The sequence below is a fragment of the Globicephala melas genome, chromosome 8 (genome assembly GCF_963455315.2).
Source record: "Globicephala melas chromosome 8, mGloMel1.2, whole genome shotgun sequence".
Classification (NCBI taxonomy): domain Eukaryota; kingdom Metazoa; phylum Chordata; class Mammalia; order Artiodactyla; family Delphinidae; genus Globicephala; species Globicephala melas.
Genome location: NC_083321.1, coordinates 5132449 through 5159300, shown reverse-complemented (window position 1 = coordinate 5159300; position 26852 = coordinate 5132449). Strand labels below are relative to the sequence as shown.

The following is a 26852-nucleotide window of genomic DNA, read 5'->3' as shown; positions in this document are numbered from 1 at the left end:
CCACGCAACGTCCCCCATTTATCTCGAGCTCCCTGCGACAAGGATGTCACCCCTAGGAACCACGGAGCCCTTGGAGCTGCTTTTTGTTTGTTTTTTTTAAAATTAATTAATTTGGCTGCGTCGGTTCTTGATTGCGGTGCACGGGCTTCTCTCTAGTTGTGGCGCGTGGGCTTTGTTGCCCCACGGCGTGTGGGATCTTAGTTCCCCGACTGGGGATCGAACCCTCGTCCCCTGCATTGCAAGGCAGATTCTTAACCACTGCGCCACCAGGGAAGTTCTGCTCTTGGAGCTCTGAGGATCAAAGAGGCATCCAAACCAGAAAGGGGAGAGGGCCGGTCCCTGTTCCTCCCCAAGGGGCAGTGCCCCCTCAGACTGGCGAGCTTCACTCCCAGGCCAGGTTAGGACCCCTGTGTCAGGAGGACAGGCCTCTTTGGGGACCTCCCAGGCTGAATTCATGACAAGTTCGGGGTAACCCCTGCAGGAGGTATCCCCGGTCAGGGAGGGGTCCCTCAGGATCCTGCAATACCCCTCCCACCCACCATACCTCCCCAGGTGGGTCCCTGATTTGCTGTGTGGCCTTAGATCAGTGGCTGCCCCTCTCTGGACCTGGTTCCTGGCTGACCGCTGCCAGGCTCAGCTCCAGCCCAGCCCCGCCTGACACTGGCTCTGCCTCTGCCTGGCTCAGCTCCAGACAGCAGGGCAGGGCTGTCACATGCTGAGCCACGTGACAGGCAGCGGCTGGGGGTTCCATCCCACGAAGAGGACGGGGCCCCTGCAGCCCCTTACCCCAGTCCCAAACGGCTGAAGCCTCCAGGGGCTACCAGAGCAGGTGTGGGCCAGGAGACCTCTCCTACCCTCCCAGGTAGGCAGGGGCAGCGGGGAGGGTGGGGGCAGTGAGGAGCATCTCCCAGGTGCCCAGTCGGCCCAGAGGCCCTGGGCCAGCATCCCAGACAAGACCTAGGGCACCAAGGTGGAAGGGCAGCAGCGGGCCCAGGGCGACAGGCATGGGGCAATAGCACAAAGGATATTCCTGTCCCCCTACCTGTAACCTAATCGCCTGCCTGTCTGACACCAGCACCTGCCAGGGGATCGTCCCCCTTTGTGCTGGCTCTGACAGGTGTGCCCGGGGTGGGGGTGGGGTGAGGCTGAGGGGCAGGGACACAGGAACCTCATGGCGACACTTATATCGTGACGGCTCACCTAGAGGGCAGAGGGTGGCGCTCTTTCCGGGGAGGCAGGAGGGGACAGCAGGGGGTGGACCCAGCCCTGCTCTGGAGCAACACTTTCTCATGTGGGTCCCAGCCTGCCACTCATGCCCTGTGCCCTCTCTCTGGACTTCCATTTCCTCATTGTAAAATGCCAGGTTGCAGGGTGACAGGTGCTGTGAGCGGGGTGCTGGATGACGTGATGTCGGACACAGACGCGCCCAGGGCAGGGACGAAGCCTGCAGCAGGCAGGCCTGGGCCCTGGGATTGGATTTCTGGACTCCAGCTGTCTTTGGATCAGACCTCTTCATTTTGCAGATGGGAAACTGAGGCTCAGAGGGGCTGGCGGTGGGGGGGCTGGGTGTGGGGAGCAGGGCTTTCCCCCTGCTACTCCAGGCCACAGCCCGCACCCCACACCGTAATTCCTGGGTCCACTACTCTGGACTCATCCTCCATCCTTCCCATCAGGGGTCGAGATGGACCCCTCAGCTCAGAGCTCCCTGGAGACCTGCTGTGTGGCCCTGGCCTGGTGCTGGCCCTCTCTGCGCCCTGGCTCCTTCTCTGTGGTCCAGGAAAGGATCTAGAGGCCCCTGAGGGAAGTGATGGGGAAATCTCAGCCTGCAGCCTCCAGCCAGCCCAGAGTCAAAGTCAGGCACAAGGCCAGGACAGCCCCACCCCAGGGGCTGGCCCAGCCTTGCACATTTCATAACGGAAGGGCAGCTGGGTAGAGCAGGGCCCACCAGGAGGAAGGGCAGCTTCGCAGGGCCTCAGGTACGGTGTTCTGCAGAGGCTGGGCATAGAGCAGCGAGCAGTCAGGGCCAAGGACCCGCTGGCAGGTTGGCTTGGGCACTCTGGGCTGCCGTCAGTCCTGGAAAGCCTGGCCACTCACGGCCACGCGCAGGGACTAGCTTTGTCTTCTCGGAGCTTCTCTGCTCGCCTGAGGAGAAAGGGGAAGGGGGAAGGGAGTTCCGTTTGCCCCAGCCTAAGAGAGCGAAGAGAGAGGCCAAGAGCCCCTGCTCTGGACGGCCGCCCCAGGAAGGAGTGCACCCCTGTCCCTGGGGGCGGCCAAGCATCCATTTGTCAACACATTTCCCGGGCAACTGCCACGCATGCCCGCTGCTGGGGTGGGCTGTGCAGCGAGCGGTTCTGAGCGGTCGCGTTCCTGGGAATGGACTCTGCCTGGGTCCAGGAAGGCGAGGTTGCCAGCGTCAGGCAGCCGGGGGCACAGCCTCTCCGTGCGGTGGGGCGGGGGTTGGCTTGGCCCACGGCCAAGGGTTGGTCCCCAGCTCCCCACACCCGCCGTGGAAGGGAGGGGGCCGCTCCCCAGAGTTTGGGAGACCTTGTAAAAATCCAGGTTAAGGCTCCACGGGGCAGGGAGGGGAGATCAGATTGGAGACCCTAGGGTACTGGGACCTGCAGAGCCTTCGAGGCAGCCCCGTGCCATCCACCTTCTGACAGCCTGATGGGGGTCCCCTGGGCCCTCAGACCACCATGTTCACCTCTGTCACTCTTCCCAGCCCCGCATCCCTGCCCCCACCTGGGTCTCAAGTTGATGTCCTTGCCTCCCTGGTGCCCACACTGGGCCAAGGTCTCCTCGGGTTCCCACCCCAGGGTCTCCTCCCCGAGACCCCCCAGCACAGCTGTCCTTTGCAGTCTGAATAACCATCGTTCAGAGCCGTCCTCACTGAGCACTCACGGGGCTCGGCCCTGCACCAAGCACTTCACAGCACTATGGGGTACCTACAAGGCACCATCCCCATTGCACAGATGGGAAGAGTGAGCCACAGAGAGGCCAAGCCACCTGCCCAAGGTCTCCTAGCTAATAAACAGAGTTGCTGGGATTTGGATCCAGGTCCTCAGGCCCCCGACACGTCATACAGAGGGTGCTCTTAGAAGGCCTGTGGTATAGACAGGGAAACCGAGGCAGAAAGGATGAGAGGGTGGGCAGAGGTGGGGGCTGGGAGGTAGCTCATCCGCAGGACCAGCCGGGGCCCAGGGACGGGGCTCGGGCAGCAGCTGTTCCCTGATGATGTTTGGAGGCAGCAGACCTGAGTGCCTGCCCCTTTTGTCTCCCTCCTTGATGCCCCATGACCTGGGCCTCAGCTTCCTACAGGGGTGCCAGCCAAAAGCTATGCTGCACTCACATCAGGCACCCACACTGGCACAGTGCCCGGCACAGTCAGTGCTTAGTCACTAGGAGTATTATTATTATTATTATTATAGAATCCCCAGGCTCATGGCCTTGAGGGAAGGTGGCTGGCCCTGGGGCCCGGGGAACCAGGCCCATCCCTTGCCACATCAAGTGACTTAGCAACTCCCAGGGAGGTGGGCTTAGGGCCGCCAGACCACCCGATGAAGGAACCCCCTCATTTGTGTGTCCACAGTGGCTGCTCAGCTCCCTTGTGAGGTCACAGGCCCGGGGTCCCCCCAGGCCCGAGGCAGCCTTGCACATCTGCTTACCTGGGTTGAGTCCAGTTCCCTGCCCTGCAGCAGTCTCCCCTTGGGGCCTCGGTCCTGACCAAACTGCAATATGGTGTGAGCTGGCCTCAGTGTTGCCAGGAGAGGCTGCTGGAATGTTCCAACCAGACCTCCACCCCCGCAGAGCTCCCCACCCCACACTGTACTCGGAGATGCCCTCTTCAAGTGACGTGCCTTACATTTTTGTGGGTTCTGCAGGCTCTTAGGAAAGTGCAAAGACCCTTGCGGAGGCGGGAGAGGGGTGGGTGTGGTTTGCCCTCAGCATCCATCAGCAGAAGTCTGAAGGTGAGAGAGGATGGGGGAAAGGAAGAGGGATAAATATTTGTTGAGTACTTCGTAACAATAACCACAGCTGACCATTATTAAGCTCTTACCATGCACACAATGGCCGGTGCTTCATGTGGTGGAACGGTAGCATCCCCTTTTTACAGGCATGGAAACTGAGGCAGGGAAAAGATGAGTGACTTGCCCAAGGTCACACAGCTACAGAGGCAGGGTCAGGGTTTGAGCTCAGGTGGCGGCTTTAGGGGTCAGCAAGTCTCTTAGCTCTTGGGTCTCTGGCCAGTATGCCTTCCTCTCTGGAGGAGGGTTGGAGCTGGGGACAAGCGTGGAGTGACAGGGGCTCTGATGATGTCCCTGTTCTGCTACAGTCACCCTCTCTGGGGGATGTGGTGCCCGCCCTGTGCCCGAGACAACTGCCCCGTTTCTCCTGATCAGAGTAGGAGGCCTGTGGGGTCAGTTTGGCCCCCATCATGCCTATGGGGACAGCGTAGGGCTCCAGCAGGCTCTCAGCACAGAGTGCCCACCAGGGCAGGCCATCCTGTTGGCTGGAACAGCTCATGGAGTCCTCCAGAAAACTTAGGGCCGTGGTGGCAGTAGTCACTTAACAATAGCTGGCAACCCTGAGGGCACTGACGCCCTGTCCTGGGCTTAGAACTGGCCAGCACGGTCTCTTCCTTGATAAACACCCATCAGGTGGTAGGTGGAAGGGTGACCTTAACAGATGAGGAGATTGGGGCACAAAGCCCCAAATGATAAGTTAAGTAGGCAAAGAGGGGTCCTGCTGCCCAGTCCAGTGGGAGAGGAAAGAGAGGGATGGGGAGGCGGGGCAGGGAGGTGGGCAGAAGGAAACCAGGTATTCATCACAAGGTATGACACAGTGCGGTGGGGAGCAGAGCCAAGGGCCCACTGTGAGAATGTGTAAGGGAGTAATCATGGTGGGCTGCCTGAAGGAGGCATCAGCCAAGCAGAGACCAGAAGAGAAGTGAGTCAGAGAGAGAAGGAGGAAAGGGTCCCCACTGGTCCTTGGCACCAGGCCGAGGACTAAGTGCATCAGAGAGCTCCTCTGATGAACTTCAAGTAAGCAGGCGGGCGCCCGGGGGAATGTCAGAGCCCCTACCCTGCCTTCCAGCCCTGGCTGATGACAGCATGGAGGTCTGAGTGCCCCCTCACCCCTCACCCCTCAGCATCCCCTGCTTCTCCAACACTGTGGCCGATGGGGCTGGGATGGGCAGCAGGGCCTCTGGGAGGTGGGGTTCTTCTTTCCCAGTCTTGTTGCGGAGCTGGGGCACAGGGAGAGGAGTCCTGTCACCCAGCCCTCTGAGCCACCACCAGCCAGCCTGGCCACCCTGGGCAGGGCCCCCAGGCTGGGGACAGTGGGAACAGAGCATTCGTATTGGGAGTGTCCCAAAGTGGTGGTTGGTGGACTCCGCCTCTAGTTACCAAACTTCCCCTGGTTACTCCACTCAGACCTGCTGGGGTAAGGGCTACCCGTCTCCAGGAGGGGCACCGGAGTAGGGTGGGGGCCATGGCTTAGGGCTAATTTCCGGGTGGCAGGAAGAAGCGTGACCCCCTGGCTCCCTGCTCACTCTTAGGGGCCACGGAGTAGCTGTCCCCAAGCCCACACCCAGTCCCGTGACTGCCTTGGGGTCCAGAACCCTCCTGCCCACTGGTTAAGAGGTGTGGTCTGTAGCTCTGTCAGTGGGTGTCCAAGTGTGCCCCTTGTGTGTGTGTTTGTGTGTATATGTAGGTGGGGCAGCCCTGGTCCCTGGGCTTACGTGTGAGTCCCCATGGGGGTGCCCGTGGGCCCACACGGGTGCAGGCAGGGGCGGTGGAGGGCGCCTGGAGGTGGGGCGCCCCGGCCCACGCTGCCCCGCCCGGCAGGATGGACCCCTTCGCGGACACGCTGCAGCGGCTGCGGGAGGCCTTCGACTCGGGGTGCACGCGGCCGGCCGAGTTCCGGGCTGCCCAGCTGAAGGGCCTGAGCCGCTTCCTGCAAGAGAACAAGCAGCTTCTGCAGGAGGCGCTGGCGCAGGACCTGCACAAGGTGGGTTGTGGGGGGACAGGCAGGGGTGGGAGGAGGAGGGCAGGGGTGGGGAGGTTGAGACAGGGGGGATGGGGACAGCTGCATCCTCCATGAAGGGGGAACTAAAAGCCGTCAAACCCCGCCTCCTTTCCTGTGCCGTAACCCGCTCTTCTGCATTCACCCATTCATTCATTTCTTCCTTCACTCCACTATTTTTTTCTTTTTTTTGGTCGTGCGGTGCAGCTTGCGGGATGTTAGTTCCCCGACCAGGGATTGAACCCGCGCCCTTGGCAGTGAGAGCGCGGAGTCCTAACCACTGGACCGCCAGGGAATTCCCCCACGCCACTACTATTTATTGAACACTTACTATGGGCCAGGTACTGTTGTAGGCTCTGGGGATACAACAAATAAAACCAAGGTCTTGTGTCCAGGGAGCTGGCCTCCTGGGGAGAGACACAGCTAGACAGTAAATACACAGCATGTTGGATGGTAATGAATGCCGTGGAGAGACACTCCCAGTGTGAAGGGGGTGAGACAGGACCAGGGTCAGGGTGCGGTTTTGTATGTGGGGGTCAGGGAAGGTTTCTCTGAGACAGTGGCGTTTGAAGGAGGAGGGGGAAGGATCCACGTGGACAAGGGGGAAAACAGCAGAGGGCACAGCATGTGCAAAGGCCCTGAGGCAGGAGGTGCTTGGTGTATTTGTGCTTGAGGAGCAGCAAGGAGGCCAGAGTGGCTGAAGGGGAGTGGAAGAGGCAGAGGTATGCAAGGGATGAGGTCCAGGGAGCTGGGTCACACCGCTAGGGCCGCATGTGGAGGACTTCTGCTTCACTAGGTACCGTGGGCATCACGGCCTCTGTCCAAACCCTGGAGGCCTGGGGGCTCAGCCCCTCCCATCTCCAGCAGCAGCCACAGCAGGACCTCAAGAAATACACTTCCTTGTAGGCAGCCTTCCACCGTCTCAGCCAGCAGGGCCCACCCGTGTGGCTGCCGCTGCCCTAGGACAACTGTCCAGGGGCTTCTTCTCTGGACAAAATGTCCCTTGAGCTTGCCACGAAGGCCACGGTGCCCAAGCTCACCCCTGACGCCCCACTGGCCCCTCACCACCTGTAACTCTCCAAGGCTGTGACTCTTTACCAGCTGGTGAGGTGCTGTTTTGATACTTAACACCTAGGACAGGCCCATGGTGCACATTGGCTGCCGGCCAGCCCCTGTGGTCACCACTTGTCCCCAGGGGGCTGCAGCAGTCCCACACTGGCTCGTGCTGAGCGCTGAGCTCATCTTCTCCCCAAACCTCCTGAGCCCATGAGCAGAACCCTGGGGTCATCCCTTTCTGCCCTCCTGCCTCCCCTGCCCTTCCGGTGGGCCTGCTGGCCCCACCCAGCTCATGAAAGAGATGCCGGCACTGGCAGGCCTGGGAGGCCCTCTGCAGCCTCCTTGGGCCCCACCTGATTTGCAGGCACCCAGCCAGGTGTCCAGAGCAGTCACTTCGAGACTAGTACCTCGTGGCACCTGGGGTCATGGATCAGGGCACCCCCGTTCACGGGGGCAGCACAAGTTGGCCACAAGGACTTGTCCTGAGGACGTGGCCTCCTGGTGACGCCTACGCCCTTTCTCGGGGTCCTCAAACCTTCTGTTTATCACCACGCTCCAGGACTGTAGCCAGGTGAGACCGGGCTCCCTCGTCTGCCATTTCTGGAATCGTCTGCTACCCCATTTATGAAACCAAGGCACCGGGTCGTACTCTCCTTGGCTCTCTGACACCCAAGGGGCCTGACTTTGCCTCCCTGTGGGGAGTGTCCATTCACTGGACCTGGTCCAGGACAGAGGGGGCTCACACCCCCTACCCTGGCATGTCGGGCTCCCTGGGGACTGACACCCCACTGAGCCTCTGCCCTGCCCACCAGCTGGCCTGGCCTGGCCGCCTCCGTGAGACCTGACCCGATGGTCTGTCTGGTCCCTGTTCTCCCTATGGCTCAAATTTCACCTCCTGCCTGCAACCCTCAAGCCTCCAGGAGCCCGCGCCCCACAAAGGAAGCAGCAGCCCAGAAAATCCAATCTGGTCCCGGCCTCTGGCCTGGTCCCTCCCTCTGGGCTCAGCCAGCCCTGTCCCCCGCCTTCCCAGCAGGCAGCATCTGCCCTGTCTGACCTGCACAAATCGTCCCATTTAACCCCCAACAGCCCTTCCAGGTAGAGGTGGTCACCCCCAGTCACCCCCAGAGGAGACTCAGAGAGGGCGTGTTCTTGCCTAAGGGCACAGAACCCTGGCTCAAAACAGCTGCTACTCTTCCAAACTCCTGGCATTCAGCGGGGTTCAGATTAGCCCTCAAACAGGCCCAAACCTCAGTCAGGTCACAGGAGACCTCGCTGGGCAGGAGTATGGGCTGTGGACACAGACATAGTAGAAGGCATGCCTGAAGCAGGCTCAGCCCCTAGAAGCGCTGGTGGGCGTGGCTTCTCCCCCCAAGGTCCCTGCGCCCTCCCCCTCCCCCCAAGGCTCAGCTCTGGCACTCCTGGGCCCATCGCCCTCTCCTCTGACAGGAAGGAACTTGCACCATAATGGCTGAGTCTCAGGCATCAGGACAGCCTGGCTCTTGTGTCCTAGGCCATGGGCCTCCAGCTGCCTGCAGCCCACAGGCTGCTCCCTTCTCCCTCGTGGGGGTGGGGCAGGCCTGCCAGCCGGCATAGATCAGGACAAAAGCCCTATTGATTGTCTCCTTTTTCCGACTCCTGCCCTTGAAATCTGCCCTGGCCTCTGGGCTGTGGGAACTGATGGCAGAGACACCTGTCCCCAGTGACCAGTCCCCAGTGACCCAGAGACACCTGTCCCCAGTGTCCCCTGCAGACTGACATCCACACAGCAGGCCACAGAGGGCCACACAGACAGTCCTGTTCAAACTTAAGTTAGAGCCTGTCCCTGCTCTGCTCAACAGTCCTCACCCCAGCTGCCTGGCCTCATCACCTCACCCACTCTTCTCCCTGCTAATCAGGAACATAGCAAGCCTGAACCCGCCCCAGGGCCTTTGCACAGGACATACCATCTGCCTGGAATATTCTGCCTCCAGGTATCCATGGGCTCCTTCCCTCCCTTTCCTCACTGCTCAAATGTCACCCCATCCCAGAGGCTGGCACTGACCATCTTATATAAAATAGAGCAAAGACACACACACAGATACATGCGCACATGCACTCACACACACGCACACACACTCCAGCAGTCTCTATCCCTCTTACCCTGTTTCACCCTCCCATTTCGCTTGTCACGTCCTAATGGAGTAGTCAGTGTTCTCATCATCACGTCGACCGTCCCCCTACAATGTCAGCTCCGTGGGGCAGGTTTTCTATCTGTTTCAGTCACGGCTGCATCCCCGGCACAGAAACGGCACCCACGCGCTCTAACCATTCAGTGAACATGGAGTGAATGAATGAATGAATGAGTGAATAAGACAGACCTTGCCTGGGGAGGCTTTGCCCACCCCAGGGCTCCGGCCACCTGCGGATCCTGGCTACCCTGGCCCAAGCCCTGCCCTTGCCCCTCCCCCTCCCCTGCAGTCAGCCTTCGAGTCAGAGGTGTCTGAAATCAGCATCAGCCAGAACGAGATTAACTTGGCCCTTAGGAACCTGCGGGCCTGGATGAAGGATGAGAAAGTGCCCAGGAACCTGGTGAGTGGCCCTGGGCGTCAGGGCCGCAGGCAGCCTCTCTGGGTGGCAGGCGGTGCTGAGGAGCTGGGGTCTTGGCACCTCACCGTTCACCATCACTCTGGCCCCGACCCAGGCCACACAGCTGGACTCGGCCTTCATCCGGAAGGAGCCCTTCGGCCTGGTGCTCGTCATCGCCCCCTGGAACTACCCTCTGAACCTGAGCCTAGAGCCCCTGGTGGGCGCCCTCGCAGCAGGTGAGAGGAAAGCACCACCTTCTCCCTCCACCTCCCGTCCATCCCCCCAGCCTCACAGCCGCCCACAGAGCCAGGGAGGAGCGGGGAGCTGGCACCAGGTAGCTAAGAAGGCCTGGTTCCCATCTGGCCCACCATCCGCAGGCTGTGTGGCCTTGGGGCCGGCAGGGCACCTCTCTGAGCCATATTCTTCACCTGAAGGTGGAGTGAGGCCCGCACCTGCCCTGCAGGTGTGAGGACTGAATGGAGACGGGGAGTGGCTACAACCGGCCACCCTCTCCCCGCCCCACCCTACCCCACCCCCTCTCCCCGCCCCGCCCCTCAGGGAACTGTGTGGTGCTGAAGCCCTCGGAGGTCAGCAAGAGCACTGAGAAGGTCCTGGCCGAGGTGCTGCCCCGATACCTGGACCAGGTGAGCAGGGCCAGGTACAGAGCAAGCAGCTACACTGGGGCTGAGCAGGGCTAAGCAGGCCCCGCTGGGCCGGGCAGCCCTTGGCGTGGCTCCTCAGACAGGACCTGAGTTCCAGCCTCACTCCTGCCTCCTCTGGGTTGTGTGGCCTTGGCCAGGTCACCGCCCCTCTCAACCTGTTTCCCTCGGAGTGAAACAGAGGGGTGGGGCCTGTCCCCCGGGGGTCCCTGTCTGTCTCTGGTCGGCCCTGCTGGCCCAGCCCCGGCCTCAGTCCCAACCCCAAACCCGCCAGGCCCCAACCTTACACCTGTTAGGCTGGGACTGCCTGTGCCTAGTGCCCCTGGGGAGCTCCCCGCTCCCCACTGCCCCCGACCCAGCCCACCTGGAGCCCGGGCCCCAGGCAAGGGGGGAGCCGTCCCAAGCACGCAGGCAGGCAGGCAGGTGCCCTCTGGGCCCTCAGGCTGGGGTCCCAGGGGGAGCCCTCCGCCCGTCTGGCTTGCAGAGCTGCTTTGCCGTGGTGCTGGGCGGGCCCCAGGAGACCGGGCAGCTACTGGAGCACAAGTTCGACTACATCTTCTTCACAGGTGAGGAGCCAGTCTGGGGGTTGTGCAGGATGGGAGAGGTGAGAAGCTTGCCCAGCCCCACCCTTAGGGGTCTTATCCCCAACTCTGAGAGAGGGACAGAAGCAGCCAGCCAGCCAGGGAGGATGCAGACTGGGGCAAGTGCTGGGTGGTGCTCTCGGCCCCAGGACGAGCTTGCTCCACTCTCCCTGCGCAGGCTGGGGAGCAGCCCCGGACCCCTGGGGACCCTTGGGAGGGATGGGCCCCATCCCGGAAACAGGCCTCTCCACCACTCACAACCTCACACATCACAGCATCTGTCCTTGCTGAGCTCCCGCTGTGCCAGGCGCTCATTCCTGCGCCCACGGCCCTTCTGGAGGGCTGGACAGATGAGGGTTTGGGGGCTTGGGTGACAAAAAGATGCAGTGCCCACTGCACTAGCCAGGATTGGGGCAGGCTGTATTTTGCTCCCAGAGGTCACCTGCCATCACCCTGACATGTGCCCATGTGGTCCAGATACCACCTAGCTTCAAGTGACCAGGATGGAGTTTCCAGAAGAGATGAAAGGGTGGAGGATACAGACAAGGCGAGGCCCTGGAGGAGGGAGGAGGGGACCCGCCTCCTGTGTTGCATACTTTGTCCCCATCAGAGCAGGGGACGTGCCATCTCTGCCTTTCTCCTCCCCAGACCCTGCCATGAGCCCAGGACAAGGCCTGCCAGATGCCACCTTAACAGACAGGGAGGGCGACTGTGGGAGCAGAGGGGCCAGGGTCCTCAGCTGTTCCTACAGATTCCCAGGGGCTGGAAACACCAGGAGAAGGAAGCCGGGGTGGGGGGTGGCGGGGCGCCTGACCACCCTCCACCATCACAGCCCGAAGCTCAGTGGACTCTGGGCCCTGGCCCCCCAGGACCGAGGGTGCAGAGGCAAGGCAGGCAGATCCCCGGAGGCCAGCTTCTACACCAGGTCCCCGAGGCAGTCTGTGCAGAGGCCGATGGACCGCCCGAAGCTACTCCACCATAATCTCCTGACTTCTCCAGGCCTCAGTTTCCTTATTGGTATGATAGGGGCCATCCCCAAGTCACAGGCCTGTCTTAAGGACAAATGAATGAATGGAAGCCTTTGTCACAGCACGTGGCCTGGGCAGCAGCCACTCACTCACTCACTCACTCACTCGGTGAATGTTTACTGAGAGCGCAGACGGGCACCGCGAGGCCTTGGGATAAAGCAGGGCTAAAGCCTCCTCCATTGTCATGGAGCCCGTGCAAAGGTGACCAGGGTGGAGGTGGGGAATTCAGTTGTGGGCGTAGTCAGGAAGGCGGGACAGACTAGGAGGTGTTTGAACAAAGATAGGAGGACCTAAGGGAGGAGCCGTGGTAGGGAGAGGCCCCTGGGGCCGGCTCAGCCGACAAGGGGGCCTGGATGGGAGGGAACGAGGGCAGGGAAGCAGGAGGAAGTGAGACCAGAGAGGTGTCTGGACTCTGGGCTCCCTCGGGCTGCGGTGGCTGGCGAGAAAGGCCAGGGTTATCACATCACAGGAATGGCAGCGTGGGGCCCTGGGCCAGGCGTGGGCAAGAGTGTGTCGAGGCCTGGGGGCGCTGTCAGGAGTGTTTGGGGGTGGCTGAGTGGAAGAGGGGACTGTGAGACCCAGGACACCAGCCCAGAGGAGAGGTGGGGACCCAGGGGAAGAGGGGGCAGACGGTGGGTGTGGAGGGCGCCAAGGCTGCCAGATTAGGTCAGGGAGGGGAGACCCAAATGAGGACCAGCTAGAGCTGGAGCCGGGCCATAGGAGTTACTTTCTGAGGAGAGTGGAGAGTGGGGAGGGACTTAGGGCGGCAGGTTAGAAAGAGTCGCCTGCAGGCCCAGCTGGGATCAGAAGCAGGGAGACGGGGGCTCCTGGCTGTCTACCTGGGCAGGTCAGGACAGGGAGCTGGGCCTGGCTTGCAGCTGTGGGCAGAGCTCCTCGGAGGGGCTGGTGGGGGAGTGGGGGAGGAAGGGGAGGGGGGACGACCTGAAAAAGGTCCCAGTGCAGCAGCAACTGACAAGGAAAAGCCAGGTGAGGGCGACTCTCCCCCGCCCACCCCCACCCACCCCCACCCCGCCCTCTACTCTACTGCCTCTCCAGGGAGCCGCAGGGCAGGGAGTGAGCCCCCTCGAGGGGTCCCAGCCCTGGGCTGAGGCCATCCCACCTGGCCCAAGTGACCGAGAGCCACTCTGGTTCCTTCCACCACAGGGAGCCCCCGAGTCGGCAAGATTGTCATGGCTGCTGCCGCCAAGCACCTGACCCCCGTCACGCTGGAGCTGGGGGGCAAGAACCCCTGCTACGTGGATGACAACTGCGACCCCCAGACCGTGGCCAACCGCGTGGCCTTCTTCCGCTATTTCAACTCCGGCCAGACCTGCGTGGCCCCCGACTATATCCTGTGCAGCCCCGAAATGCAGGCTCGACTGCTGCCCGCCCTGCAGAGTGCCATCACCCGTTTCTATGGCGAAGACCCCCAGAGCTCCCCAGACCTGGGCCGCATCATCAGTGAGAAGAATTTCCAGCGGCTCCGGGGCCTGCTGAGCTGTGGCCACGTGGCCATCGGGGGCCAGACTGATGAAAGCGATCGCTACATCGGTGAGTCCCGCCCTCCCTGCCACTGTGCCCCACTCCCAGCCCACCCCAGCTAAGGCCCCCCCACGCTGGGGGCCACAGCTGGGCCCCGAGTCTGGGCCCAGCCTGTAACCTCAGGCCCTGAGGCTCCCCGACCCCACTGCTAGAGCCCAGCCTGGTCCACGGCTCTGGTGCCACGATTCTGTGACACCAGTGTTCCGCGTTGCCGTGTCCGAGCCTGTGACCCCACGACTCAGCCCTCTGGCCCAGGCTCTGGATTCTCCAAGCTCAGACCCCAGAGTTCTAGGGCTCAGGTTCCAAACTTCAGCCCCAAGATCTGCTGCTCCACGGGGCCATGACCCCAGGTCCTGTGAGCCCACGATTCCTGGTTCTGAATTTCAACAGCCCGTCCTGAGCACCCGCTACGCTGTGAACAAAGCAGCCCCAGTCTCCCGGGCCGAACGGCTCAGAGGGTGACGCTGCTCCCCCGCAGGCTGGGACCCGGGACCTCAGGTCCGGTCACCCTCTGACTGTAAGACCAAGGCTGAGGGGCTCTCTGGGCCCCACGGGCCCCGGTCAGGCTGGGGAGCCCCTCAAGGTCACTTCCCGGGGGCTGTGGGGAGATCACCTTCCCCAGAACGTCCCTGAGCCTGGAGCCCTGGGTCCCTGGGCCCTGCCTGCCCGAGGCCCCAGCCCTGGGGCTGAGCCGTGCCCTGTGCCCGGGCAGCTCCCACGGTGCTGGTGGGCGTGCAGGAGACGGAGCCGGTGATGCAGGAGGAGATCTTCGGGCCCATCCTGCCCATCATGAACGTGAGGAGCCTGGACGAGGCCGTCGAGTTCATCCGCCGTCGGGAGAAGCCCCTGGCCCTGTACGCCTTCTCCAACAGCAGCCAGGTGGGGCTGGACAGAGGTGGGAGCGGGTGGCAGCAGTGGAGGGTGGAGTGAGGTCAGCAGAGGGTGAGGTGGCACCAGGACCAGAGTGGACCAAGGGGCCTGGCAGGAGGGGCGGGCGTCCTGGTCCCTCAGGGGCAGTCATAGGAGCTCTGGGACGGTGGCGCTATCTTGGCTCTGTCCCTCTCCTTCCTGCTCGGGGCAGCAGGGCCTCCCCCTGCCGTCCAATCTAGGCCACATTCTTCTGGGCCTTTAGTCGGCGGCTCCCCAGGGTCTTCTCTAGGGTCCAGTGTCCCCTCTAAGTCAGCCCCACCTCCATGCTTCTGCATCATCATGGCCTGGTGGCGGCAGTGTCCCCTTCCTCTGCCTGGCTCATGGAAGGCACACACGACGTGGGATGGCACGACTGGGGGAGGATGAATGACCAGGACATGCAGGCCCAAGCATGAGCCCTGGTCCCCTGCCCTTCCCTGGGATTTCTCTCAGTGGGATTTCTGAGTCGGCAGATGGGGGTCCACTCCACCCACCAGCAGGCAAGCCCCGACCTAGCTGTTACCTGAGGGTCACACGTTGCAACTAACTATAGCCAAGTTTTCGTGCAACTACTGTTTAGTGTCTACTAATCATTCCCCCCCCCTTTTTTCTTCTTTTTTATAAATTTATTTATTTATTTTTGGCTGCACTGCGTCTTCGTTCCTGCGCGTGGGCTTTTCTCTAGTTGAGGTAAACGGGGGCTTGAGGCGAACGGGGGCTACTCTTCGTTGCAGTGCACAGGCTTCTCATTGCCGTGGCTTCTCTTGTTGCGGAGCACAGGCTCTAGGCGCACAGGCTTCAGTAGTTGTGGCAGTGGGCTCAGTAGTTGTGGCTCGCGGGCTCTAGAGCGCAGGCTCAGTAGTTGTGGGCTTAGTTGCTCCGCAGCATGTGGAATCTTCCCAGATCAGGGCTTGAACCCGTGTCCCCTGCATTGGCAGGCAGATTCTTAACCACTGCGCCACAAGGGAAGTCCCCCACCCCCACCCCACCGCCCTCATTCTTCAAATACACCTACAGGCTGAAGAGGAAGGGCCTTCATTAAGTCAAGCAAGGATCAAGTTCATGTTTCCAAAACCCAAATCTCAACGTCCTCCCTGTGCTGCACACAGGCCCCCCGCTGCGTCCCTGCCCCGCCCCACCCCTGGCCTCCCCACCTGCCCTTCACTCTGCCTGGGGGGCCCTCCTACTCATCTCTGCCCCGCCTTGAGACTCAGCAGGCACCTCACATCCCTCCCAGGAACGCCTCCCTGACTGCCCGCCCCTCACCCTGCACCCTCCACGTCCCCAGGAGGATGCTGGGTTTCCCACCTCCCCATCAGGCCTGAGTCTGTGTCCACACTCACCTGCATGGGCCACAAGCAAGGGATGCTCAGGAAACACGTCTCCAGTTGGGGACGGGTGGCAGGCTGCTCCACAGCCACCGCCTCCAGCTCTCACGGTGGCCTCAGACCCTGCAGTGGGTCCCAGGGCCCTGAGGGGTCTGGACAGAGCCCCCGCGGCCCCGGCAGCTCCGCCACCAGCCTCATAGCTGCTTCTCTCCCAGGTGGTCAAGCGGGTACTGGCCCAGACCAGCAGCGGGGGCTTCTGTGGGAACGACGGCTTCATGCACATGACTGTCGCCAGCCTGCCCTTCGGAGGAGTGGGTACGTGCCGGCAGAGCCATGCCCTCTTACCGTCATCTCTCACCCTGCTCCCCTCTGCAGAGTCTGAGGCGGAACCTTCCATACCTGTCTCTGCATTTACATATGTGGGGGGACCCACAGATACACAGTTCAGGATTTTTTAAACATCACTGTGATTGCAGGGGCTTAGCACACGCAGGGCGGCCTTGGGCCTTCTCTTTACTCCACAGTGAGGCTACGTGCTGCTCCTTTAACCCCTCCTGTGTCCCCTCTGTCCCATGCTTGGCATGTCGCACAGGAGACAGGGGCTCCTGCCGGCTCCCCCCTCCACCAAGCCCCAGCAGCCCCCAGTACCGCTGTGAAGTCCTGGCCTCTGAGGCTGGTCCCAGCAAGCCTGACGGCTGTGTGATGCGAGGCCACCACTTCCCCTCTCTGAGCCCACCTCCTCCTCAGGGGACGAGAGGGCCAGAGGCTTGCCGTCCCGCCACCTGCCTGCACCTGGCACTAGAGTAAATGATCAGCAGGTCCTGGCGGGCTGCCCTGGTGGGCCTGGACCCTCCCTGGGGAGCGGCTGGTGTCACAGGAGCACGGCAGGCTGAGATCAATGCTGTGGTGGTGGAGGTCCAGGGCTGCGCACCGCTGCCGTCCCCAGTTCTGGAACCCTCTTCCCCAGCACCCCCTCCTCAGGGAAGCGTGGGGCTCTGTCTGCAGGTGAATCTGACCCTGCTGCTCCCCTGGCAAAGCCTTCCACGGCTCCCAGGCCCTCAGACGGAGCCAGGGCTCTGACTCAGCTCCCTGAGGCCACCCTTCCTGGTCTGGCCACGGAGTCCTGCTCCTGCCCCTGCCCCGCTTCCCTGGTTGCTGCCCCAGACACACAGAGCTCTGCCCAAGTCCTGACACACCACGGTCACCCACCTCCAAGGCTCCCTGAGTTGTCCCCGAGCCTGGGCCCCTCTTGCCCCACACATCCACTTTATCTGGTCAACTCCACATCCCTCAGGCCCCACTCACTCAAGGAAGCCCTCCCGGATTACCCCTGATCCCACCAGGCTGGGTGCCCTGCACTTCCCACTGCCGGGTCCTTGACTGCCTCCCTACCTGGACATTGCGACTCATAACAACACAGCACTTACTGTATCTATGGGTCTGAACACTTGCTCAATCCCCACAACTCTAGGAGGTGGGTGCCACCGTCACCCCATGTCACAGAGGAGACCAAGGCGAAATCACTTGCTTAAGGTGACATGGCTACTTCAGAGCTGGGATTCAACCCTGGGCAGCTGCCCCGGAATCCACTTTTTTTTTTTTTTTTTTACTTTCCATCTTTCCTCTCTCTTTTTTTCTAATTGAAAATGTTGTGGTTGAGAGTCCGCCTGCCGATGCAGGGGACACGGGTTCGTGCCCCCGTCCGGGAAGATCCCACATGCCGTGGAGCGGCTGGGCCCGTGAGCCGTGGCCGCTGGGCCTGCGCGTCCAGAGCCTGTACTCCGCAACGGGAGAGGCCACAACAGTGAGAGGCCCGCGTACCGCAAAAAAAAAAAAAAAAAGAAAATGTTGATTTACAATGTTGTGTTAGTTTCAGGTGTACAGCAGTGATTCAGTTATATTTCAGTTATATATATATACACGCTCTTCTTTTCAGATTCTTTTCCATTATAGGTTATTACAAAATATTGAATATAGTTCCCTGTGCTATATAGTAGGTCCTTGTTTATCTATTTTATATAGAGTAGTGTGTGTCTGTTAATCCCAAATTCCCAATACATCCCCCACCCCCCCAGAATCCACTCTTGACCACTGTCTACCCATCGTGCCCCAGCACCTGGTGTCCCCAGTATTTATTTGAGTGGGTGCTGGGGCCAGGCTCAGGGCTAAGCCCTTTACCCACAGCATCTCATGATTAGCCCACTTTACAGCTGGGGAAACCAAGGATCGGGGGGTGAAGTAGCCCACCCAGGTCATACTGTGTGACTGGCAGAGCCCAGGTCTGTCTGACGCTCCTCGGCTGGCCACTGGGGGCCTAACTGCTGTGTTCCCTGTCACTGTACAGGCGCCAGTGGGATGGGCAGCTACCACGGCAAGTTCTCCTTCGACACCTTCTCCCACCACCGCGCCTGCCTGCTGCGCCGCCCTGGGCTGGAGAAGGTCTACGCTCTCCGCTACCCGCCCCACACTCCACGCAACCTGAGGGTGCTGCTCGCAGCCATGGAGACACGCAGCTGCAGCTGCGCCCTGCTCTGAGCCACCCTGCACACAGGGGATCCGAGCGTCCCTCCCAGCTCACGTCTACGAGTCCTCCGCTGCCGTGGCCACCTGAGGCTGGTGGAGACATGACCTGGGGTCCACGACACAGGGGGAAAACACCTGCCGGGGCCACGGCCCAGACCAGTGCTTGCCCTCCTCCCGCCTGGGGCTTCTCTTTTCAGGCCCTCAGCTGCCCCCCAGCCAGGATGGGCCAAGGTTTGGGAGCATTGGAAACAGTGCAGTAACCTGCCCTCCCGCTCCCACGCTGGCCACCTGTGTTCTGGGAGACGAGGGAAGATGTGGGTACCTCTCAGGACAGAAGGTGCCCTTTCTGTGGAGGGTGCAGAAGGGGTCCTGGCATCCGGTCCATGACACACTGTGGGCCTGCTGTGACCTGGGTCGTCCCTGCCCTCTCTGAGCCTGGTTCCCTATCTGTTGCACAGAGGAGGTGATTAACACCTCCTGAGATCATCATGAAGATTAAATTTTGGAGCTTAATTGCCGACTCCAGGCTCCAGGCGTCCTGTCTCCTCATTTGGGAGGGGGGAGGCTGCTTCCCTCTACTCTCTCCGCACCTCTCCCTCCAGGTCAGGTTGATGAGATGCCCATAGTAGGATCTCCCTTCTCTTCACCTCGGGCCTCTTAGGAGCTCTGAACTAGCTCCTGTCCCCCAAGTGGCTGGCCCTGGGCACCTTCCCCTCATCATGTCCCACACTGGACTCCTCCCCTTCCCTCTCCTGCTCATCCTCCTGGGCCCCCATGCCGTGGAGTGATCCCCCATTCACTCAGCCACAAAGCCAGACTCCCCGGCCTCCTGCTAGACACTCCCTTCTCACTTCCCAAGTCCCATCTTTGAGTAATTCTTGATGATTCTATAAAATACCACAGACTTCCCCAATCCACACACTAATCGCTGTGCCCCGGGCCATCCATCACCTACCCTCTTTCCCCGGGGCCCAGCCCTTCTCCTCAGAGATCTTCCCAAAGCCCACTGGACCATACTAGCCCTCAGCCTGAACCCCTTCAGTGGTGCCCCTGGCTCACAAGTCTGGACCCATAACAATCCTTGGGAGGCTCTGCACAGCCCTGTACACGCTCCCCCCCCCACCCCCCACCGCCAACCCATCCTTGCCCTCTTCTAACGCACTGGATGTGTGCTCCTTCTATGGTGGACCTCCGCACAGAAGCTGGGCATGCTCTCTGGCCCTTCTGGTTCTGCTCGACTCCTCCTTGCGCTCTACTTGGATATCATCTCCTCCAGGAAGCCCTCCCTGACCACCTTCCACTCCCCCCAACACACAGGCGGCCTCAGGGGCTTTCTCAGTGTCCGCAGCCTCCCGAGTCCCTCTGCCACACAATTCACTGGGAGGAAACACGGGTTTGGGGGCTGTTGAGGGACGGGGCTCCCGGGTCATACAGATCCAGGAGTGGCTCAGGCGGCCGCACTTCGCAGATCTAAGGCTTAGGCCAAGTTACTACAGAAGTCCGTGCCTCAGTTTCCCCATCTGTAAAGCGAAATTAATCGTTCCTCCCCACAGGGCTGCCGGGGGAATTAAATGAAGACGCCAGGATGAAGGTTTAGCATAGAGTAGGCATGGCTCCCGCGAGGAATCACCACAGGCTACGATTCTCATCACCGTTATCATACACGCCCCGCCGAGGGCGAGCGGGTGTCCTCCAGCCCAGGGCGCCGGGTCCGACAGGAGCAGCAACCTTAAACCACGCCTCGGATGTCCCGCCTCCAAGAGCTCGGGAGTCCCGGCTCACTAGTTTCTCGCACCCAACCCGGCGGCGCTCTACACCACTTCAAGCCCCTGCCTGCTCCCCTAGCCAATCGGAGAAAAGACTTTTTCGATCCCGCCTCTTTCGGCTGCGCCACCAGCCAATCAGACCACACCACGAAGAGTCCACGCCCAATGGCAGCATCCCAGGATGTAGGCTCCGCCTCTCGACGGACAGGCCCCTCGGCCCTGGAAGGAGAGGCAGCGATTCAAGGTGGGTGTTCGGGGCTCAGGTGTTAAGGCCCAGCCTGGGCAGCGCGGCATCGGGGTCGAGTGTGCGGCCCCCGTTGGCTCCGCCGGCTCCGCTCCCGGGCTTTATCTCGGCCCGCTCAGAACCCGCGGCCTCTGTGTCCTTGAGCGTGCAGCGGGCGGGAAACCGGCACCGTCAGGGCGCATATGCACCTCCTGCGCCCGTCGGGTCAGAGGTCATGAGGAAGGGCGGGGAAGGAGCCGGGTTGGGTGCCTGGCACTGAAGTCAGCGGTCAAAAGAAATGGTCCCACTAGAGGTCACAGGTCACGAGAGGGGCACTTTTGGCCTCGGCTAAGCGCCAGGCTCTGGGCTAAACCCTTGGCATCTTCGAGCCTCCTCCATTCTCGTGACCTCCCATTTCACAAGTGAGAAAACCCAAGGTCACTTGGCAGGCTGGGAGACAGTTCCAGAAGGACCTTGATGCTGGGGAGAGGAATTTGATCTTGAGGGTTATTTAAGCCTTTAAAAGGTTCATTAGGGGAGGGCTGGGGGTGTAAAGGGAGGGGTCTGGCCTGGGTTCACATCCTGGTCCCACCCCCTCAGTGTGTGACTTTGGGCAAGTCACTTAACACGACTGAGCTGTGGCTTCTCATCTGTGCCTCCCTCTGAGGTCATCATGTGGACAAAGTGACAGTGCGTGTGACCCTTAGCACAGTGCCTGGCACGGTGAGCTCTGAATAAACGCCGGTGGCAGGTGGCAGTGTTAACCTGGGTCAGGTTGGAGGCCGGGAGGGCCTGCACCTGGGAACAGGAAGCCCGTCTGTGCCTCTGACAGGAATGGGGGTGAGCAGGGACAAGCTGACACAGTGGCACTGGGGTCAAGGGTCAAGGCTCCTGCAATGCTAGGGTTCCCGGGGGTGGGGGTGGGGAACCATGCCTGTCTGAGACCCACCTATGCCTCACTTCTTGCCCACAGATGCACTGCCTGACCACGCCCATGCTGCTTCGGGCCCTGGCCCAGGCCGCACGTGCAGGTAGGACCAAGGGAGCCTTTCCTGGGTGTGAGGGGCCCAGCCTCCTAGCATGAGGTCGCATCTGCACAGCGTAACCCCTATCCTTGCAGGGCATCCTAGTGGCCGGAGCCTCCACAGAAGCACAGTGGCAGCCACCTACAGTGAGTCCCGGGGCGCCGCAAGCCTCAGGCTTTCTGATCATCGTCCTGCCAGAGGCAGGGGAGAAGGCCTGTGTTCTGGTCCTGGCTTTGCTGGGGGCTCGCCCTCTCGGAGCCTCAATTTCCACTCTGTATAAAGAGGATGGTGATCAAGATTGAATATGATTCTTGGGGGCCGGGTCTGTCATTGCAGGGGGTGGAGGGCCTTCCATGTGGCTACACCGTGTGATCTCAGACCTTCCCCGTGTAGGACAAGGAGGGAGCTGCTAGGTGTGAGCCCTGGGAGCTGTGCCTCTTCATCAGGACCCCAGTACCCAAGCCCCTTCCAACCCCCATCAACTCCTGGCTTGGATGGCCACACAGGCACAGGGAGAAGCTGGCGAGGACTGCCCAGGGCCTGAGGCTGGCCTCGAGGGTGCTCACTGAGGCGGGGGAGGTTTGGTGAATGAACAAACCCCTGGGGGGCCCAGCTGTTGCACCTAGAAGGAGGCCAGGCCTCGTCTCCCTGAGCTGGAGTCCTTGGGGAGGGCCTGTGTGAGGCCTGCTGCCACGGCCTCTCTGCCCTCCTCCCCTGCAGAATATGTGAACATGCGGGAGCCCTCAATGGACATGAAGTCGGTGACCGACCGGGCAGCTCAGACCCTGCTGTGGACCGAGCTTATCCGAGGTGGGCCCTGGGGGGAGGGGGGAGGCCGGCTGGTCGGGGGCACAGATGTGTTAGGGAGGAGGGCCCCCTCCCACCGTGCCTGTGCCGCCCCCAGGCCTGGGCATGACCCTGAGCTACCTGTTCCGAGAGCCAGCCACCATCAACTACCCATTTGAGAAGGGCCCACTGAGCCCGCGCTTCCGTGGCGAGCATGCGCTGCGCCGGTACCCGTCCGGGGAGGAGCGCTGCATCGCCTGCAAGCTCTGCGAGGCCATCTGCCCAGCCCAGGTGAGCCCCTGACCCCAACTGACCGCCCCCCGGCCCCTGCCGCTGGGAGAGGGAGGCCACAGCCTGCTGCAGAGAGAGTGAAGCGGGCAGCCCTGGGCCCGAACTCTGGGCCCCCTGCCGGGTGGGTGTCCTCAGAAAGTCCCTTTCCCGATCTGAGCCTCTTCCTCCCGTGAATGGGAGCCGACTCAGAGGCAGTGAGTCAGGGGAGGGAAACTTCCAGCCCTGAGCAGGCCACGTGACACACGTGGGTCCTGCCCTTGGGGGTCTGGTCGGGGGCATGAAACCCAGGCCTCGAGCCACGAGGCGGCACCTGAGGGTCTCCACTTTTACCCGGATGCAGCAGCCGTTTCAGGAGCGCTGCCTGTGTGCCTACCACAGGACCGGACCTAGGGACACGTGTGCCACAGCCGAGGCCCTCGCTGCCCCTGGTTGCTGCTCCTTTGAGCCCCTGGCATCTGGTTCTGTCGGAGGGTCCCACACGGACTGTTAGTGCAGAAACAGACAGACACAGCTGGGGCTCTTGGGCTGGCGGATGTGCCCGGCAGGAGCCCAGCAGGCTCAGGGGTCCTCACGGTCCACACAGCGACCCCCTCCCGGCGGCCGCTCCAGGCCACATCTCTGTGACTCCGAATGGCTGCTGTCCACAACCTGCCTCATTTCCTGGACCACTCCCAGGTCCTGCAGGCCACGGGTTGTGGCCTTGCTGTCCCCAGTCTAGCCACCGACCTGGAGCACGTAGGAGAGCCCCGAAAAAATAATAACAGTGGTGGCATCCAGACAGTGAGTGCCGGCTGTGGACCAGGCACTGAGCCAAACTCATGACTCATCTCTGCAACAACTCTAGGAGGTAGAGATTATTATCCCCATTTTTATAGATGAGGAAACGGAGGCACAAAGAGATGAGGCTAATAGCCAAAGGTCCCACTATGAGTGGTGGGCATTACACTCCTGGGGACATCTGAGGGCCTTTGCCACATCCCTTTGAAGGTCCTCCCAGCTGTGGGAGGCCCCAGGCCACCCCTTCCCCCAGCTGGTGCAAGTGTGCACCCAGGAAGTGAGAGTTAAGGACCTGTGTTTGAGTCTGGGCTCTGCCCCCCACGTACTGTGTGGCTTTGGGAAACCCCTCAACCTCTCTGAGCCTCAGTTTTCTCATCCATTAAATGGGGATAACTAGATGTAATTGGGAAGGTTGTTCAACATGCAACCGACAGTAATGGGGCATTTTTTTACCGGGTGGGACCCCTTGGGTCTGCAGGTGCTATGGTGAACAAGGCAGGCAACGGCCCTCTCCTTGTGGGACTCACGTTCTCAGGGAGGAGGTGCTGGCCGTTAACAAACAAGAGAATGTCAGCTAGGGCAAGCGCTCAGAGGCCGACGTCACAGCCGCGCCGGGCGGCCTGTTAGGAGAGGGGTCCGGAAAGGTACCTGCGGGCCGAGAGTGGATGACAGAGGGTCCGCTCTGTAGGCCCCGGGGGGCCAGTCCCGCAGGAGTGGGAATGAGCCGTGGCGGGGGCTGGATCCTGTGCCTGGGGCCAGCGTGGCTGGCAGGTGACAGTACCCTGTGCCACCCCCCAGGCCATCACCATTGAGGCTGAGCCTCGGGCCGATGGCAGCCGCCGGACCACACGTTACGACATCGACATGACCAAGTGTATCTACTGCGGCTTCTGCCAGGAGGCCTGCCCTGTGGACGCCATCGTTGAGGTGAGCAGGCCCCGCGGCGGGGGAGGCCGGGGCGGAAGCTCCTTGGAGGGGCCTGACGTGGCTGCGCCTGCTCCCCCGCTCGCAGGGCCCCAACTTCGAGTTCTCCACGGAGACGCACGAGGAGCTGCTCTACAACAAGGAGAAGCTGCTCAACAACGGGGACAAGTGGGAGGCCGAGATCGCCGCCAACATCCAGGCCGACTACCTCTACCGGTGACCGGCCCGCCGGCTGGCCCGAGGTCCCCTTCTGCCCAATAAAAGAGCTCTGACCTCCCCACCGCCTCTGTCATCAGTCCGCCGTCCAGGCCGAGACCGTCTGCGGCCTGACCACGGCCTGTGGCTTCCTCCATTGGACCAGGTCCTCGGACAGAGTCGCCCTCCTGTGCGACTCTGTGGGACCTGCCAGGCCCTCCCCGTGGCTGGGCCCGGGCCCGCGGCAGTGTGTGGCCCACACATCTTCCTGGGCATGTTCCCCAAGGCTCCGCAGGCTGGAGGTCGGCCCAGGTCCACTGTTCCCATAATCCTGTGTGCCCAAGGGGTGGGGCTGGGGCCTGTCCTCTCCTGAGGGCCACCCACAGCTGAGACCCTAAGGACCTAGAGCCTCTCGCAAGGCCGCAGGCAGAAATACATCAAGAGCAGGAACTTGGAAAGGCCAGAGCATCCTTGCTGGGAGGCAGGGGAAGGCTGCTCTGGGGGGGGGGGCGGTGACAGTCACGAGGGGGTGACCCAGGCCCTGCTGCCTGTGAGCTGGCTCTGCCTCTCCTTCAGCCACATCCGCTTTTCTCCCCAGCTTCCCCAGACCAGGCTGCTGGCATGGCTTCTGCCGCTCAGGACTTCCTGCTTTGCAGTCCCTGCCAAGTGACATGGTTCCTTCTGGGGCCACACGCAAGCCCAGTGGCAGCAGAGTAGCCAAAAACAGCCCCCTCTAACTTGGTGCTAAGAGGTGTGAGAGGATTTCAATTCATTCTCAGCAATGAGGAAACTGGCTCAGAGGGGCGAAGTGTCTTGCTCAGGATCACACAGCACACATCTGATGAAAAAACTAATTCGGGCCTGAGAGATCTCGGAGTTCCCTTTCTCCATTATTTCCAAAAGTGCTTTTTACAAAACACTGATCTCCCAAGATGCTTCTTGGAAGGGTGTTCTAGGCACCAGTAAGTGTGGGAAATGCCCCAAGTGCCTCTCCCCTCTGGGACAGGCACTGCATGATAGCACATTCAAGGCTCTGAGAAGGCCTGCAGCAAAGAAACCCAGATTACCCAGCTCATTACCAGGAAGCCCCTTTTCTCAGATCCCCTGCTGACACCTGGACCTACTTACCAGGCCAGGATGGGCCATCTCCTGATGCAGAAGTGGCCCAGGACTTGTGTGGGCCCCACCACTGGCCAAGGTTCTGGGGTCCTTTGAACCCACAAAATGGCACAGAGGTGAGAAGTGCAGGACCAGGAAGGAAGACTTGAGCCCGGGGAGTGTCCACGAGTCCAGCACCACTAGTCCTGCTGGCTGCTGGGGGCAGGAGCTCTCCAAAAACAAGGCCAGTTGTAAGAGGCAGGCTTGAAAATCCTAAATCGCCTCTAATTTTGCTTTTCCCACACATAACCAGCACTAGACGCTTGACATGGAGCCTCCATCTGTACGCAGGTAAATAGAATACTTTCATTTAAAGTGGATGAGTCTAGGGACTTCCCTGGTGGTCCAGTGGTTAAGACTCCACACTTCCAGTGCAGGGGCTGTGGGTTCGATCCCTGGTTGGGGAACTAAGATTGCCCATGCCATGCAGCACAGCCAAAAAAAATAAAATAAAATGGATGAGTGTATCCAGCTCCTGACTTGATTCTCTCCCTTACTGCTGGGTCAGAGTGCAGCTCTAACGCCATTTTGTAACATGATAGAGTTCCAGTTTGCCCTGAGCAGGAAGTATCGACCCGAGGCCCCCACTGGTACTCTGGTTGTGTCGAGGTTACTCCTTGAAAGTAGCCCCTCCGTGCCCCAGAAAGTGTCTCCCACTTTGCTGAAGACACTAGCCTTGGCTGTGACTCAGTTGCCAGCGCCCAGCTCTGGGGCTCCGTTTGCCCACCCTCCCCCCACCTCTCACAGGCCCTTGCCCTGAGGGGCCCCAGCGGGTGCAGGCTTGGCCTGTCCAAAGTGCAGGCAGCTGGACAGTCGTGAGCCCCAGGTTGTGGGTGCTGCGATAGGACAAACTGCACGGAGCTCAGTAGCAGCAAGGTCATGGGGACACATCCAGCCACAGGAGGAGTGACAGCCAGGGCAGAGCATTGCCCAGTGCCTGCTGGGTGCGGGTCCCAGGCCCTGGCCCTTGGTGTCCTGCTGCCATTGAGGAAAGAGGCCCAGAGAAGGGCAGCCACCTGCCCAAAGGCCCAGACCACTGGACCTGGAGTCCAAGGTGGTGGTCAGAAGCAGGAAGCTATAAGGACCTGTGTAATTGCGTGCGGCCTCACGCAAGGGGGAGGGGGTCCTAGAGGTGGGGACACGTAGGTGTTGGGCCCCAGGCCTGAGCGTATTGGGGTCTAATCAGCCCAGTGAGCCCTCTAGATGGTGGGTAGCCCCGGAGCTGGGCCTAGGCTGGGCATCTCCCCACGTCCCGGCCACGTAGATGTGCGCGGTTGGTGCTGGTCAGTGTCTGCTCCAGCCTCCGGGCCTCCTCGCCCGTATTAGGCGGCCCAAAGCTCCGAATGGTCTCCCAGCCTGGAGCGAGGAAGCGAGGCCGCCAGGCAAAATCCTAGCCCAGGGCCTGCCTCCGACCCGCGCTCCAGCTCCCAGGACTCCGGGTGGGGGTTCGGGGCGGGCCAGGGGCGGAGCTTCCATGGCTCCGCCCCTCCCG

The 26852-nt window shown here is 61.3% G+C and overlaps 2 protein-coding genes and 1 long non-coding RNA gene across 9 annotated transcripts; 2 read left to right on the top strand and 1 right to left on the bottom strand.

Moving 5' to 3' along the window:
- The first annotated feature begins 729 nt into the window (after window positions 1–729).
- ALDH3B1 (aldehyde dehydrogenase 3 family member B1) lies at window positions 730–19985 on the top strand. 7 transcript variants are annotated; one of them, XM_060302849.1, is made up of 10 exons: window positions 730–862; window positions 5847–6009; window positions 9538–9648; window positions 9761–9881; window positions 10204–10289; window positions 10789–10870; window positions 13078–13464; window positions 14168–14334; window positions 15908–16007; window positions 18037–19985. In XM_060302849.1, the coding sequence occupies exons 2-10, from the start codon at window positions 5848–5850 to the stop codon at window positions 18225–18227; spliced, it is 1407 nt and encodes a 468-aa protein (XP_060158832.1). In that variant the 5' UTR covers window positions 730–862; window position 5847; the 3' UTR covers window positions 18228–19985. The 7 variants fall into 7 exon arrangements, with proteins under 7 accessions (XP_060158832.1, XP_069902184.1, XP_069902182.1 ...); XM_070046083.1 differs by having other exon boundaries at window positions 14168–14309; window positions 18037–18176; XM_030833331.3 differs by lacking the exon at window positions 730–862 and adding an exon at window positions 1606–1976.
- Window positions 1641–3722, bottom strand: LOC138842769 (uncharacterized). Its single transcript, XR_011377606.1, has 3 exons — window positions 3666–3722; window positions 1946–2142; window positions 1641–1795 (listed from the first exon to the last, which is right to left on the bottom strand). It is a non-coding gene; the product is annotated as an uncharacterized lncRNA (long non-coding RNA).
- Window positions 19986–20125: 140 nt separating the features above from the next.
- On the top strand, window positions 20126–24284 carry NDUFS8 (NADH:ubiquinone oxidoreductase core subunit S8). Its single transcript, XM_030833334.2, has 7 exons — window positions 20126–20225; window positions 21178–21235; window positions 21325–21375; window positions 21950–22039; window positions 22134–22306; window positions 23882–24010; window positions 24096–24284. Exons 2-7 carry the CDS (start codon window positions 21178–21180, stop codon window positions 24225–24227), a joined length of 633 nt encoding a protein of 210 aa, XP_030689194.1. The 5' UTR covers window positions 20126–20225; the 3' UTR covers window positions 24228–24284.
- The last annotated feature ends 2568 nt before the right edge of the window (window positions 24285–26852 follow it).

Bases quoted from the DNA above. Each gene is read 5' to 3' on its own strand.
- ALDH3B1 (XM_060302849.1), top strand. From the start codon at position 5,848: ATGGACCCCTTCGCGGACACGCTGCAGCGGCTGCGGGAGGCCTTCGAC. The intron at 13,465-14,167 runs GTGAGTCCCGCC...GTGCCCGGGCAG, and splicing joins TGAAAGCGATCGCTACATCG to CTCCCACGGTGCTGGTGGGC. The intron at 16,008-18,036 runs GTACGTGCCGGC...GTCACTGTACAG, and splicing joins CCTGCCCTTCGGAGGAGTGG to GCGCCAGTGGGATGGGCAGC.
- NDUFS8 (XM_030833334.2), top strand. From the start codon at position 21,178: ATGCACTGCCTGACCACGCCCATGCTGCTTCGGGCCCTGGCCCAGGCC. The intron at 21,236-21,324 runs GTAGGACCAAGG...CTATCCTTGCAG, and splicing joins GGCCCAGGCCGCACGTGCAG to GGCATCCTAGTGGCCGGAGC. The intron at 24,011-24,095 runs GTGAGCAGGCCC...CCCCGCTCGCAG, and splicing joins CTGTGGACGCCATCGTTGAG to GGCCCCAACTTCGAGTTCTC.